This window comes from Stegostoma tigrinum, chromosome 23, assembly GCF_030684315.1.
Source record: "Stegostoma tigrinum isolate sSteTig4 chromosome 23, sSteTig4.hap1, whole genome shotgun sequence".
Lineage (NCBI taxonomy): Eukaryota > Metazoa > Chordata > Chondrichthyes > Orectolobiformes > Stegostomatidae > Stegostoma > Stegostoma tigrinum.
In genome coordinates, this window is record NC_081376.1 from 35,701,032 (window position 1) to 35,717,091 (window position 16,060).

Sequence of the window (16,060 nt, forward strand, 5' to 3'; positions counted from 1 at the left end):
TACTACAGATCCAGCATTACAATCAGGTTCCTGTAAATGGCCAGTAATATTCCAGCACTTTAGAGCAGTCAGGCACTTAAAGCAGTTATTCCCAGAACAGCTAAAACTGCAAAAAAGAATAAGCATGAATTGGACCAATGGGCAGAAAGACAGAATTTGAATTCCTCAATCTCATGTCTCAATTTGTTTTGTAGTCAATTACATAATATTGACATGTTGTTGATGTCAGAAACAAGGCAGTGAATATTGATGGAATGTCTACAGTGCAAAAGGAGGCTATTCAGCCCATCAAGTCTGCAACGACCCTCCAGAAAGCATCCCACCCAGATTGAGAACCCCACCTCATAATCCTGCATTTCCCATTGCTAATCAGCCTAGCCTACACATTCCTGAACACTGTGGGCAATTTGGCATGGCCAATCCACTTAACCGGCACATGTTTGGACTGTGGGAGGAAAGCAGAGCAACTGGAGGAAAGAGGGAGAGTGTGCAAACTCCACACAGACAGTGATCTGAGGGTGGAATCGAACCTGGATCCCTGGCACTGTGAGAAAGCAGTGCTAATCACTGCCATGGCAGATTGAGCGCAGCAAGGTCTCACTGACATTAATTTGACAATGTCCAGATTTTCCTTTTTTATTCAGTACTGGCCAAGAGATAAATATTATCCAGGACACCACAGAGTACTCCACTGCCGTTCAGCAAAATAGTGCCCCAGCACCTGATAGGGTAAACAGAGCTTCAGGTCAAAGTCTCATCTGAAAGGCGGTTTCTCCCACAGGGCTGAAGTGGAAGGCACACATCTATCATTAGTTTAATCCATGTCTGGCACTTGACTGAGATTGTTCAGCAAAGTAAAGCAAAATGACTTCATAACGGACTGGAGGAACATATTTCAGGCCTTTGGCTGTAAGCCTGGATCTGGGTGTGACTGAATTTTAGGAGCGAATGTGCTTCTCTGCGACTGAGGCTGTGTGACTCATGCTTCTGACGGCCACAGGGGATACAGCAGAGGTGAACGGTCCCTCGAGATGGAGCCCAAGCTTCCGTCACAGACTTGTCTGACATTGGAGAGAAGTCAAAATCTGCTACCTTTAAAATTAGAACAAAACTGCAGTAAGAAACTTGCTTTCAGACACAAGACCAAACATCCAAATTAGATAGTTCTTTCAAAGAGCGGGCACAGATAAGAACATGGGCTCAATTGCCCCCTTAGTAAGGTTTGATCATTTGGGGCAGAGGCGGGCCCTTCAGGTTAGAATATATTGTGGTGCTGTAACAGTGTTCCTATGCTTGGACTGGGAGGCGTGGTTTCAAGTCTCACTTACTCCAGAGGTGTCCCTGAACAGGCTGATTAAGAAAACTAGAATACATTGTGTGTGCTACAGTGCCATCTTATGGAATGCCCAAGTAATTACAGTGCACAATTTAAAGAAAACTCAAACATTTTCCCAATTTGATGCAATTTTGACACTAAAATTTGGCAGGACCCCAGAGTGAGAGCAGGATTGATTGGGGACTATGAGAACGTGTGTGTGTGTGTGTGGATGTGGGAGGTGGAGTGGGAAGAGGTGTGGAGCTGTGAGATTGGGGTGGGGCTGTTAATTGGACAAGACAGTGATATTCCTTTAAACTACCGTTTTGTTGAATTCAATGATTGGGCCTCAAAGCCCATTTCAAGTGTCCACACACCCACCAATTCTCGACAAAAGAAGATATTGCAAACAATGACGTTATTAGGCCTCAGAGGTGGTGCCAGGCTGACCTACCAGACTAACCGGTCCACAGCTGTCATTATTGCTTTGGAAGAAAAGGGGTGGGAAGGGGTCATGACCCACAGTTTGAGTACCCCTGACAAAGAATAGGAGCAGGATTGGGTCCTCTGTGCCTCCACCACCATTCAATGAGATCATGGTGATATCAATTCCACCTTGCCACCTGCCCAGTACCTCTCGAGTTATCAAAGGTCAAAGATCTCCATCTTGAATGTAACTAAAGAACTGAGCACCCAAAGCTCCTTGGGATGGAGAATCCCAAATGATCCGCCACCCTATTTGGGAAGAAATTTCTCCTTGTCTCAATCCTTAAACTCCAGGGAATATAAACCTATTCTGCTCAATTTCTCTTCATTCCAGGGACCAATCTAACTAACCTCTGCAGCCCTCCCACTAGGACAAGTTTGTGATTGCTTAGGAAAGGAGATCCAAACAACACCATTGACTATCTTGGAGCATCAGAAAGCACCTACACCCAATGACCGATATTGAAGTATGATCATTGTGATGATTTAAGAAACACAACAGTCAAGTTTGGGCATAATAAGAGCCCACACCGGCATGATCAAAAGTAATGCTGTTGGAAGAAAAATGATTGACACAGACAGAACTCACTTCCCACTCAAAACACTGGGAATGGGATTTATTTCAGTCCTCTTGAATAGTGCAGATAGTGCCTCAGTTAATGAAAGATAGCACCTCCAATAATGCAGAACTCCCTCAGCATTTGCACCCCACAAGTGTGGAACTCCCAAAGCTCTGACCCACCAAGAATGTAGTATTTCATCAGTATTGACCCAAGAACGCAGTATCCACTCCCTTCACCACTGACACTCAGTAGCAACAGTATGTGCTGTCTACAAGATGCACTGCAGAAATTCACCAAAGATCTTCAGACAGCACCTTCCAAACTCATGACCACTCCCATCTAGAAGGACAAGGTCAGCAGATATATAGGAACACCACCATCTTCAAGTTCCCCTCCAAGCCATTCACCATCCTGACTTAGAAATATACCACCATTCCTTCACTATCGCTGGATCAAAGTCCTGGCATTCCCTCCCTAATGTCATTGTGGGTCAACCCACAGCAGGTGTACTGCAACAGTTCAAGAAGGCAGTTCACCATTACCTTCTCAAGGGCAACAAGGGATGGGCAAGAAATGCTAGGCCAGCCAGCAACGCCCATGTTCCACCAATGAATAGAATTTAGAATTCTTCACTATTGACCCTCCAACAATACAACATTCCTTCAGTACTGAGCTTCCAACAATACAACGGTGTTTCAATACTGACCTAACAATGCAACACTGCTTCGGTACTGACCGACCAACAATGCAATACTTCTTCAGTACTGAAATTCCAATAATGCAGCACAGGCAATGGCGTAGTGGGCATGGATGACCAAACCATAACCCCATGCTAATGTTCTGGGACATGGGTTTAGATAAAAACAATGAGTTTATAAATGGTCTGGTTCAGCCTCAGACAGTTATAATGGAGAGGGGTGTTTTGGGTATTGTATTTGTGGGAAGGACTGCCTAATGTTTAACTGGAGGAAATTTTTGCTTTTCGGTACTGAATGTGGACAAGTAATCTGAAGTTTGGTGACAGTGGAGATGTGGACGGGGTTTGGTGGTGAGATACAGCTGGCTGTCTTCACTATACACGTGGAAGCTGCTGTGGTGTTTTCATACGATGTTGCCAAAGGGCAGCATGTTAATGAGAAAAAGGAGGTAAAATCTCCACTTTTACACAGTGAGTGAGAACAAGGCAGAAGGAAATCATTTGGTTGGTGCCCACTGGAAGTGATATTACAGACCATTGAGGATCTCCTGATTTGATCAGATAAACTCCCAATTTTTATCCAATTTGCTATCTCCTGTCACTTTGATTTGAGGACCTTACTGCATGGATAAAATGTCCAGTTTGAATTTACCTCAATGGAATCTTTCCGAGCACTGCCCTTTCTCATGGCGATGGACAGGACAAAGAGGAGAATGATGGTGAACAGAGTTACACATGGCACAATGAACCACACTGGATGGATTCCTGTTGGAAAGATAAAGGAAGCAGGTTAAGAAAGGCTTGTTCACCCCTAGCTCAGTGGATGGCTGGTACATCCTGCACACAGAAGGTTTCTACTCTGGGTTCAATTTAACCAATCAACATGTAAACCATATCAGTTCCTCCCTGCATGCAGCCACCCGGATTTCTATCAATGAGATCTGGGATTGAGAATGAAACTTTTAGGAACAGAATGAGGCAACTCAGTGTCTTGGGCAATAGCTGATCTGTCTGCAACTACCTTATGTTTTTCCCAAGCTAGAATCTACCAACGTTGATTTCCAAATCCACAATCGAGCTTCAACAGTTTTTTGAGGGGAGAGGGTTCCGGATTTACCATTGTTTGTATGAAGGGACACGACCTGACATCATCCCAAACAGCTTCATTCTAATGTCAAGGTCATGTCCTTTTGTTCTGAACCTCTGTTACCAGATAAAATCGTTTCTCTCTCTGTCTCTCTCTCTCAATCTATCTATCTATCCTACAGACTCCTTTAGTCAATGAGTGGGCAGGAACGTGGCAGACAGAATACAGTGTGACAGAGCATGAAGTTATATATTTAGGTAGGAAAAATAAAGCAGCAGAACATTTTTGAATGCTGAAAGACGGTGAAATATTTGCATTCAGGAGGAACTGAGCTGCTTTGTGTATAAATCTCAATAATTTATCATGCAGGTATAGAGTGAAAAAAGGAAGGCAAATGGTTTGTCTGTCTTTGTTTCAAAGGGAATTGAGTCTAAAAGCAAAGCAGTGTTGGTACATGCTACGAATTTCCAGGCCATTGCTGAAGCAAAGGGTGGTGTACTGTGTGTGGTTTTGATCTTACTCATCAGTATCATGCCAACCTCAGAGAAATGATCATTAGACTAGTTCCTGCGATAAAGGGATTGTCTAGTGAGGAGGCCTTGAATCCACTAAGTTTATATTCCCTGGAATTCAGTAAAGTGGAAGTTAATCTAATTGAAATATGAACTTCTTAAGGGTCTTAGGGAATCGATATCATTGAGTTGCAACCTCACAATAATAGATCATCCGTTTAGGACTAGGATGAGGAAGCTTTTTTTCTTCATTCAGAAGGTTATGGATCTTAGGAAATTTTTATCCTAAAAAGCTGTGGAGGTGAAGTTTTTCAGTATATTTAACACAGAGGTTGATTGAGTTTTGAATACTCGTGAAGTTAAGGGATCAGGGATAATGAGGGAAGGTAGTGTTTAGGTTGTGGATCAGCTGAAATTGTATTGAATAGTGCAGCAGGCTTGAAGGTCTACTCTAGCTCTTCTTAGGCTCTCATCCTGTTAAACACATCAATTATGTTGAGTTTTAATCTTCTATGCCCTTTTGCCAGACTTAATAGCTTCCTGTCACTTGGTGTGAAAGTGCGAAATCATGGCACATGACTGGCCTGCAGCGAAGCAAAAGTGGAAGTGGCAAAGAATATCACATTATTCCACTCCCGTGACAGTTCTCCAAAAACAGAAATGATCACAACTGGACTAGATGGTGTAATACAGTCATGAGTGAGGCTTTAACACTACTTTAATGAGGTGCCACTGAGCAGCCACACAATCCTCAGCTCCACGTGACTGTCATCCCAGCTCCGTTCGTCTCTAGGGACAGTGTCCACATTAATTGCCTGAGAGAGCAATGAACCATGGCCAATAGAATCATAGAATCCCTACAGTGTGGGGCAGGCTATTCTGCCCATCGGGTCTACACCAATCCTCTGCACAGCATCCCAACTGAACCACCCTGATACCCTATCCTTGTAAGCCTGCATTTTCCCATGCCTAATGCACCCAGCCTGCACATGCTTGAACATTATGGACAGTTTAGCAGGGCTAATCCACGTAACCTGCACATCTTTGGACAGTGGGAGGAGACTGGAGCATCCAGAGGAAATCCACTCAGACACAGGGAGAATGTGCAAACTTCACAGTAGCAGGTGTTCCAAGGTGGGAATCGAATGCATGCCCCAGGACTGTGAGGCAGCAGTGCTAACCACTGAACCACCATGCCTCCCATGTACAATATATTGCACATAAACTGGTATTGAAGAACAAATATGGCACCAAAGTCCCAATCTCTCAATCAAGATAATGAGATGTCAATATAAGAGGCAGATATAAAATAAACATATTGTCCCTGTATATTGAAAGAAAGAAATTCTTGCATTTTCATAGTGATTTTCATGACAGCTGGACATCTCAAAGCACTTTGAAGCCAAATCAGTACTTGTGAATTGTGGTTGCTGTTATAATGTAGGAAACACGGGAGCCCAACAGCACACAGCAAACTCACAGAAACAGCAATGTTACAATGGTTTGGTAATTTTTTTTTGGTGCTGATTAAGGTGTAAGAATTGGCTAGAACACCCGGGAAAACTCTGCTGGCACATGGAACCTTAGTTTAAATCTCATTCGAAAGATGGCACCTCTGACAATGTAGCCGTCCATCTGTACTGTACTGAAAGTTCGGCTTCGATCCACGCATTTCACTTTTAAATTAAAGATCTATTAGCCACTAGGTGCTAATGGCCAGCCCTGCCAAATATAGACAACTGAAGTGAAAACACCTTCAAGAAAATTAACTTCTTTGATTGTAATGATAAAGGGACAGATGAAAAGGGTCTATGAAAGGAGATGGAATAGGTATGATCCATGACAAGATAGACACTACATGGTCTTTATTAGGAGACAGGACGGCAGTCTGCCTGGGCTCTATAGAAGGACTGGGTTCAATGGACCTTTTCCTCGTTCTACTGAACCACGGTTTAAACAAATAAAAGTGGTTAAATATATCTTTCGTCAAATATTAATAATACTTGGTCAATGCAAATAACCCTTGCCTTCATGAAGCACAACCCCAGTTTTCATGTTCCTTATGTTCATCACTTCCTTCTCATGCTCCTTGATTTAACACCTCTCCATGCGTGGTGAGTCTCAGTCCAGTGCCAGGGGCTTACCGTTTTTCCAGGTCGTTATTTTGTAGCATGCCTGCAGGGTGCTCACACTGTTCTTAGCTCTCACGTTGAAGGTGTATGGACCCAGGTCCCTAAAGGTGTAGCTCACATTGGAGACAGTTGAACTGGGCAGCTCTATTAGATCACACGAGTGATCAATGACTGCGATGCAGCTCCGAGAAACAAGCCAACAGACATCGAGTGGAGGACTGGAAGGGAGGATAAGAAATATGTGGTTAATAGCACAGTGCCAGACCACTGGGAAAACTATCCAAATCCATCTGCAATATATAAAATTCCCACAAAATTTCAGCAAGTGGTGTGATGAATCATTTTTGTAAGCACTGTGTAATGTGGAGCTGGCTATCACATTTGGTTCATTCAGAGGAAGGTTAAATGAGCACATAACGGAGAAAGGAAGAAACGGATAAATTGATAGTATGAGATGGGAGGGTTAAGAGGAAGCTCGTGTATGGTTTGCTTTTTGTTTTAGTTTGATTTATTATTGTCACATGTACCTAAGTACAGTGAAAAGCTTTGTTGTGTGTGCAGTGGAGGCAGATCATAATATACATAGATCGTAGGGTGATTGAACAGAGTGAGGGATACAATGTTACAGCTGTAGAGAAGCTGCACAAAAAACAAGATCAACATTCCATTTGAAGTTTGAGAGATCCGTTCAGCAGTCTAATAACAGCAGGCAAGAAGCTGTTCTTGAACCTGTTGGTAAATGTGTTTAAGCTGTGTGGAGTGTAACCACTGGTATGGATCAGTTGGAAATGATGGCCTGTAACTACTATGTAATGCCATATCCACAAAACCTTAATTCCCAGTGTCACATATTTAAAACAAATATTTTGCTATGTCACTATAAGTAAGCTAAGTAATATATACACTTGACCCATGACAGTAAAGAAATGATGATATATTTCCAAGTCAGAATGATGTCAGACTTACTGATGGTACTCCCTGCTAAGTGTGGTCGTAAATGTTATGCCGAAAGCAGTGGTGAAAATCCTACAGAATTGTAGAGGAATCTGATTTATTGATCCATTTATGAGCTTGAAAATCAGCAGAGATTGACTCCCAGAAACTCTTACCTGCCATTAACATATATGTAAAAGTTCTTTTTGTGGTCTGCATGGATGTCATCTACACTCATGACTTCAATTTTTTTGATTGTATCTGAAATGAGTCAGATTTGTACAGAATTTGTCATTTCATTATTGTCATGCTTATTAGGGAACAACAATTTCACAAACGTGGCCACAGACGATGCAACTTTTCTTGCTTTGAGTCATCCTAAATGGGCATGATTAACACTATATTTTGATCACAAATGAGATATAGAGTAAAATGGGTCTAATTCGTGCCTCAATGTTGCTTACAAATATGGCAGGATTGTTGTTCACTGAGGAGCTGGGGCCAGAGACAGACCTGAAACTTCTTAAACCTGCCATGATCCCAGCTCTGGGCCATTTTTGTTCAGGCAGACTTAGGACAATGTTTCATCCCAGTAAACCAATTCAAGGGCCTATTAAGGTCACACAACATGCACCACAATTAACTTTTCAACTGGACTGCACACCCCCTACTGAGGCTGAAATGGGACTGAGTGATAAACCTAACACTAACTCTAACTGCTTCTCAGCAGCAGAATGAAAGTGCTGCGGAAGAGAAGGAGAGAACAGATGGGTGATCACTATTCCATCCAGCAATGGGAAATGGCTGACAGGACCATTGCTATCCACACTGATCACCTGATAGAGTGTGCCAGCCAGCTGGAGCCTCAGAATTAAAATACTTACAGAAGCTCTTCAAGATGAAAGCACCCCTTTCTCTTTTCTACCTACACCAGCAGTGTGTGATTCTAACAGTGGGTTCGCTGTTTATACAGTGCTGGAGGGCTAACAGGAGACCGTCCAGTTTGAGTAGTCTGCCCACCTTGATTGGATTACCATTGCCACTAAATGGCCAGCTTGTTACACACTGCGCCATGTTGTGTTGGGACCCAATAAGATCCAAATTCCAGACTAAAAATAGAATCTGTGGAGTCCAGCAGAGTGACTAAAAAGACCCAACATTACCTAGAAGGCTCAGCGAAGCACCATAAACGCCAGTCCTTTGTTGTGAGTGATTGAGATAGGCAAGGACATCAAGATGCAGCTGGTAAGTCCCTGGTGTTGGATAGATGTGAAGTGCGTAAGATTTATTTGTGACCATTCGCTCTCTGTGGACAGCCAGGTTTAAAGAATAAAGAACAAACGTTGTAAATATTCCACTTCGGAATTTTTTTTTTAAACTCAACAAAACATTCGAAACTTTCTGAACTGAAGGAGGCCATTCAGTTCATCATGTCTGTGCTGTCCCTAGGGTAACTCCAATGGTGTAGGTTCAGTCCATGCACCAGTTGTGCTTATTCATGGAGGCCTCGCTCTTTGCCTTGCCTCATACTTGGGCAGTGTTGCTCCTGAAGCTGTGTATAACCAATGTAGCAAACGGTCTCTCTTTAGAGAGCGATGCCAATGCTCCTTTGTGGATTGTGGCTAATTACCTGAAATGCTTGGGTTTAATTAGTCTACTCCCTGCCTTTTCCCAGTCGCCCTATGAATATCTAATTTTTACCCACTAATTCAAATCCCATTCGGAAGCTGCAATGAAACTTCAACCACCGCGTCCCACCCTTCATGGCAGATCACATCAATTTGCTCCAGAAAATCATTCCTCCTCATAGAAGCCTGACTCTTATAGAGAAGTTGAAACAAAGTTTCCCATCTTCAAATATCTTTGAAGCCTTTTGTTGAGTTTGTGATTCGCAAACCTGTATGTGGAAATTAGTACTGCTCTACCTTTGATCAACACCTGTGATCACATGAAATGATTCAAAAATATGATCCAGTGGGACGATTTAAGATAAGCCAACAATTTCACCAGCTTCCTATGGACACCAAGTAGAGACTAAATAAAAACCAAAACGACTGCAGATGCTGTAAATCAGGAACAAAGACAAAGTTGCTGGAAAAGCTCAGCAGGTCTGGCAGCATCTGTGAAGGGGAAAACAGAGTTATCGTTTCGGGTCCGGTAAACCTTCCTCAGAACAGTTCTGAGGACGAGTCACCGGACCCAAAACGTTAACTCTGTTTTCTCCTTCACAGCTGCTGCTAGACCTGTTGAGCTTTTCCAGCAACTTTGTCTTTGTACCAAGTAGAGATTGTTCGGCTAAGGATGGATCTTGACATCCCTGATGCCAACTCTCAACTGCATGCAAGTGTTGTATACTTAATTATTCAGAGTAAGAGTTACAGAAAGATATGAGGTTAGAATTTACCCGTCACCAAAGTACCAGAAGTAACGGAACGAAGCAGTGTCAAAGTAATCACTTGGATCATAGAGGATGAATGAGATCTGTGTTGGGATGTTGGTGGCTAGTTCGTATTCCTTTCTTGAGAAAGTGATGCTGCCGTTTGGCTGCTTCAATGATAGAGTTCCCACCACAGAGTCTGTACAGGGAAAGAAAAACAATTCTGAGAGTCACACGTTTTCAGGCACAAATGTAGGCAGTTACTAAGGATAATTCAATATGAATATGGTGTAATTACAGTTATTAAATAGTATTCATCAATAATCTGGTACAAACATAGTTTGGACTAATATTCAACAATTGCTTCATATGACACTTTAATTGAACAATGTTCACCAGTAAAAACAAATAAAAAACTACAGATGCTGTAAATCAAAAACAAAAACAGAAATAACTGGAAAAAGGTCAGCAGGTCTGGCAGCATCTATGAAGAGAAATCAGAGTTAATGTTTCGGGTTTGAGTAACCCCCTTCCTCAGAATAGATAGTAACTAAGAAAATGTCGGTTTTTATGCAGAAGATTGGATGGGTGCGGGGAGGACATAAGGACTAAATGCTAGGTGGGGATAGAGTCCAAAGAAAGAAGAGAACAGTTGGGCAGACAAAGGGGTGAATAATGTTCTGACTAGAAGGGTGAATGGCTATTAATGGGGACTGTTAGTGGCCAACAATGGATTGTATGTAATTGTTGACAGTGTGTTAACAAAGCCTGTTTAGAATAAGGACATGAGAGAGCTCAAGCCCTAAAGTTATTGAACTCGATGTTGAGTCCAGAGGGCTGCAGGGTCTGGAACTGGAAAATGAGGTGCTGTTCTTCCAGCTTGTGCTGGTGTGTTGAAGTGATCTCATCCTGTTACCTCGGCAACATCTCTGTCTCAGTTTGCTGCAGTCTTTCAGCGAAGCTCAGCACAAGCTGGGAGAACAACACCTCATTTTCTGCTTGGGGATCGTACAGTCCTCTGGACTCAATATCAAGTTCAATAACTTTAGGGCTTGAGCTCGCTCATGTCCTTATTCGAACCACCACATGTAGGCCTTGTCATTGTTGGCCACCAACAGTCCCCATCAACAGATATTCACCTTTCTAGCCCAATTGTTATCCGCTGCTTTGTCTGTTCGACTGTTCTCCTCTCTTTTGTGGGCTCTATCCACAGCCTTCATTCACTCCTAACTCCCACACCATCATCACCCCCCCACCCTATCTTCTACACATAGACTGACATTTTCCTAGTTACCAATATTCAACAGTAACTTGGTGTTTACAAAGTCATTGAATGGTATTAACCATTAAAAATCACCATACTCCCAGGGAACTGTAGGTCTCATTAGAGAGCGATGACTGGTGGCAAGTTTAAACTGAGGGTCATCATGATTCAGGTGAGGGTGAGGCTTCATGGTGACCTCAGGCAGGATGAGAATTGAACCCATGCTGTTAGTGTCATTCTGCATCACAAACCAGATGTGCAGCCAACAAAGCCCCCTATACAATGTCTGGTAATAACTTGGGGTTAATAGTTATTGAACAATGTTCATCAGTGACTTGATGCAATATTGTTATTGAATAATATTCACTAGTAACCTGTTATTAATACAATATTCACAAATAACCTTGTATTAATGAAGTTTTTTTAAAAAAAACTAATAACCTGATATATAATAGTTTTGAACAACGTTCCCCTATAACCTGGTGTTTTTGAAGTTTTTGAATAATGTTAAGACTTTAGAATTGAGGCTGGAGGAGTGCACTGTTGCTGTGGGTTAAAACAAAGTTAAATAAAAATATATTTCCAAGATTACTGAGACGGTTATTTAAATGCCCTTCTGTTATCAGTTTTTTAAATAAAGAATGTATCTTTCATCAATTGCTCATCTCTTCTCTAACTGGTGAACACGGAACGATAAATGCTCTTCCTTCTAAATAACTCAAAACACATTTACAAGGATCTTCTGCAAAAGAGGAAAAAAATGCAGAGGTTCAAAGAAACAAAACAAAGAAACAAAGAAACCTACAGCACAGGAACAGGCCCTTCGGCCCTCTAAGCCTGCGCCGAGCAAGATCCTCTGCTTAACCTGTCGTCTATTTTCTAACGGTCTGTGTCCATTTGCTCCCTGCCCATCCATGTACCTGTTGAAAAAACTGCAACTTTTTCTGACCATTAAGGTTATTCTTGAAGGTAAAAAAGATAAATTTTATACTGTTCTAAATTTTTTGTTTCAATTTGATTTTTTTGTTGTCCCATGTGCCTAAGTATGGTGAAAAGTTTTATTTGGTGTGTGGTATAGGCACATTGTAGCCTACAAGGGCATACAGATTACAGGGTGATTAAACAGAGTGAGGCATACAAAGTTACAGCTGCACAGGAGGTGCGCAAAAGCAAGATCAACACTAGATTTGAAATTTGAGAGGTCTCTCTGATATTTTGGCATGTGGGGTCAAGTCATTCATTATGCACACACTGTCTCTGGAATCTGGGCAGACACAGCTTGCTCGGGAAATGAATATTGAGAAGTTCAGTCGCTCTTCCAGAAAAACAAATAGGATTCATACTGAACTCAACAAGAGAATCTTTTTCAGAAATTGGAAAATTGGGCAGCCCTTCCTCATGGGCTTCTTGTTCCTCTACTAAAGATGAGATAAAACAAGAGATTTTCCAAACCATACCCTGTTTAAATAGTGCCGGAAGGGTCTACAGCAAAGCTATAACCATTTATGATTTCTAGAAAGTGTTATTGGAAAACAATGCCCAATATTCTAGGTGAACTTTCAATTACTTCTTTAAAGTAGATCTCTCCAGATATGTTCAGAAAATTTTAAATAAATCAATTTTTCCATGATATTGTAAAACTTGTCCTCAGTTAAACTATTGAATATGAAGTGCTTTTGTAACAATACAGTTGGAGAGCAATATTAACCAAAAACTTACTTGGAAGTAATCTGGGGTTAATACTTATCAAGCAACATTTTCCAATAACCTGATATGTTACAGTTATTGAACAAAATTAGTAAAAGCCTGGTTTTAAGAGTCATTAAAATATATTTTCCATGCCTCTATGAACACAGGGATAGTGCCAGGGGACTGTGGGATTGCAAATGTGACACCATTGTTGAATAAAAGGTCAAAGGATAACCTAGGAAATTACAGACCTGTCGATGTGTCACATTAGTGAGAAAACTGATGGAGGATGTATTGTGGGATAAGATGAATATACATTCAGAGAAAAATAACTTAATACTAGACAGTCAACATGGCTTTGTCAAGGGCAGGTAATGTCTGACAAGCTTGAAATCTTTGACGAACTGACATAGGCAGTGGCTGAAGGTAGTGCTGTGGACATTGTATATTTGGACTTTCAGGAAGCAATTGATACAGTGCCATTTGATCTGGCTGGTTGGTTAACTGGTTAGTTGGTTGGTTAAAAATATTTGGGATTGATGGCTTCTTGGCAGCATGGATTAGAAATTGGTTAAATGTTAGGAATCAGAGGGTAGGAATAGATGGGCATTTCTCAGATTTGAAAGTTGAATCATAGCTGAAAGTGGTGTTCCCCACACATTGGTATTGAGACCCTTGCTTTTCCTGATTTATATAAATGATTCGGAGATGGGGTGGAAGACGAAATCTCTTAAATTTTCAGCTGATGCTAAGCTAGGGAGAATAGTGAATTGTGAGAATAACACTGAGTGACTTCTGAGGGACATTGACAAGTTGGCTGGATGCCTGGCTAATAAATTTTAATATAGTGAAATGTTAGGTAACACATTTTGTTAGAAGAAATATGGACAGACAATTCAGGTTCAATACTACAACTTTGAGGAGAGCACAGGAGCAGAAGGACCTTGGGATTCGAGTGCACAATTCTCTGAAGGTGATCAGGCAAGTTGAAACTATAAGAAGGCTTACAGAATCCTTGGGTTTATAAATAAAGACATAGAGTATAAAAGCAAGAATGTGATGTTATAACTCTACAAGTCATTGATCAGCCTACATTTGGAGTATTATTTTCAGTTCTGGGAACCTTATTCAAAGAAGGATGTTAAAGCCCTGGAGAGACTGCAAAGGAGATTTTCTAGAAGGATACCAGGATAGGGATTCTAGGTACAAAGAAAGAGAAATTGGGCTTATTCTCCTTGGAGCAGAGAAGATTAAGGGGTGACCTTATTGAGGTGTTCAAATTAGTGGACAATTTTGACAGGGCAAAGGAAACTATTCTATTGCCACTCGTTGATATGTCAGTAACTAGGTGGTCACAATTTCAAGATTGTCAACAACTTAGCTAGGAATGAGAGAAGGAGAAACTTCTTTCCTCAGGCAAATGTTAGGATTTGAATTGTGCTGCCTAGGAAAGTAGTGGATGCAGAATCCATAGGGGTTTGTAAAAGAGAGCTGGATATTTATGTGAAAGATATTAATTTAGAGGGCTATGGAGATTGGACTGGAGAATGAGACTAGCTGGGAAGCTCTTTAAGGAGTAGGTACAGGCATAATGGGCTGAATGGCCTCCTTCTGGACTGTAAAATTGTATGAGCCTGTATTCATTAATGGGTCATTACAGTTATTACACACTATTTATCAAGATCTTTAAATACAGTTGAGTATCAAAACAGTATTAATTAATAATGCTGTCAATCCAGTTGTTGAACACTATTTACCAGTAGCTTGGTGTAACTAGCTGCTACCCATTATTCACTAGTGGATGCAAAAAGTGAATATTCAAATTCCACAAAAAACAGGTATAATCCCAACTGTTACAGGCAAGTCAGGAATATTTGTTTAAATCTTTTGGAATGGTAAAACTAGATTCAAACTACAGACCGAGGAGGCAAGGACAGTCTGGGGTGGCAGCTACAAACACATATTCCACTCTTACCTGTCACCAGGAGTTTGATAGAGCCGTGAGCGAGTGGGGGGCACCACGAACAGTCCGTTCGGGTTACCCAAGCACGGAGAGCGTACAGTTTCGGGGCCAGGCTGCGGACGGTGATGGAGGAGTTGAATTCCTGCTCCGAGCTCCGTACGATGGCCAGGGGACTCTCCACGTTCCAATGGAAGGTGTAAGGCTGCGGTTCCAGTTGCTCCTGCCGGCTCCCAGGCTTAGGTACCAACCTGGCCTCCACTGTTCCACGGGCACCAGTGGTGATGGGCCCATTATTGCTCAGTAACAGCTCATACTGCCAGCACATCCCTGCGTGGGGAAACAGAGTCGAACCATTGGCAAAATTTTAAACAAAACAAGTCCAGGAGTCAGTCATACCTTTGGGATGTAATGCATTCACTTGCAAACAGGAATTATATTCCGAGGGTGGAGCTGGGGTGTGACAACAAATCCCTTTTCATCCAAACTAACTCACATCTGACTTACGGTGGGTTTATAAACAGGCTGGTTTTGAATTCGCCGAGCGCCTTAAACTGAACAGATTTTTTAAAAAACGGGAAAACTCCCAGGGTATTTCCTGTTCATTAAGAATACATCTGGTCCCTGCTTCTTTATTATCTAAAGTCGCGTTTGGTCGTGGTGGACTCCCTCTCACCTTCTTTACCTGATAATACTGCTGTGTTCAATAACAGCAGGAGCTCCAGAGAAGTCATGATTCACGGACGAGCTCTCTGTCTCTACGTCTCTCCCCCGGGTTTCTTCACCGCTCTCAGCAGCAACCTGCTACTCTACACTTCCTAGTACGTCAGCTTCAGTCCGACTCGACACAACTTGTGTCAGAACCAAAGGACAACTTATACCAGTCAATGACTCTTATTTTCAGTTTATTTTCAAACGTCAGAGGTTGACCCTGTTGTATATTCCAGCTCCCCTCGCCTCTACCTTGCTGCAACACGGCCCTCCTTTATCCATGCCCTTGTCGTCTCCAGACCAGGCTACTTCAATTGTCTGCTGGCCATTCTCC

At 42.0% G+C, this 16,060-nt stretch overlaps 1 protein-coding gene across 3 annotated transcripts; it reads right to left on the reverse strand.

Moving 5' to 3' along the window:
• Positions 1-632: 632 nt before the first annotated feature.
• On the reverse strand, positions 633-15,800 carry tmem130 (transmembrane protein 130). Of its 3 annotated transcripts, none has more exons than XM_048552652.2 (8): positions 15,701-15,800; positions 15,031-15,345; positions 10,130-10,301; positions 8,889-9,031; positions 7,902-7,986; positions 6,805-7,010; positions 3,714-3,826; positions 633-1,092 (listed from the first exon to the last, which is right to left on the reverse strand). In XM_048552652.2, exons 1-8 carry the CDS (start codon positions 15,747-15,749, stop codon positions 871-873), a joined length of 1,305 nt encoding a protein of 434 aa, XP_048408609.1. In that variant the 5' UTR covers positions 15,750-15,800; the 3' UTR covers positions 633-870. The 3 variants fall into 3 exon arrangements, with proteins under 3 accessions (XP_048408609.1, XP_048408608.1, XP_059510206.1); XM_048552651.1 differs by having other exon boundaries at positions 15,692-15,760; XM_059654223.1 differs by lacking the exons at positions 7,902-7,986; positions 8,889-9,031 and having other exon boundaries at positions 15,692-15,760.
• Between the last annotated feature and the right edge of the window lie 260 nt (positions 15,801-16,060).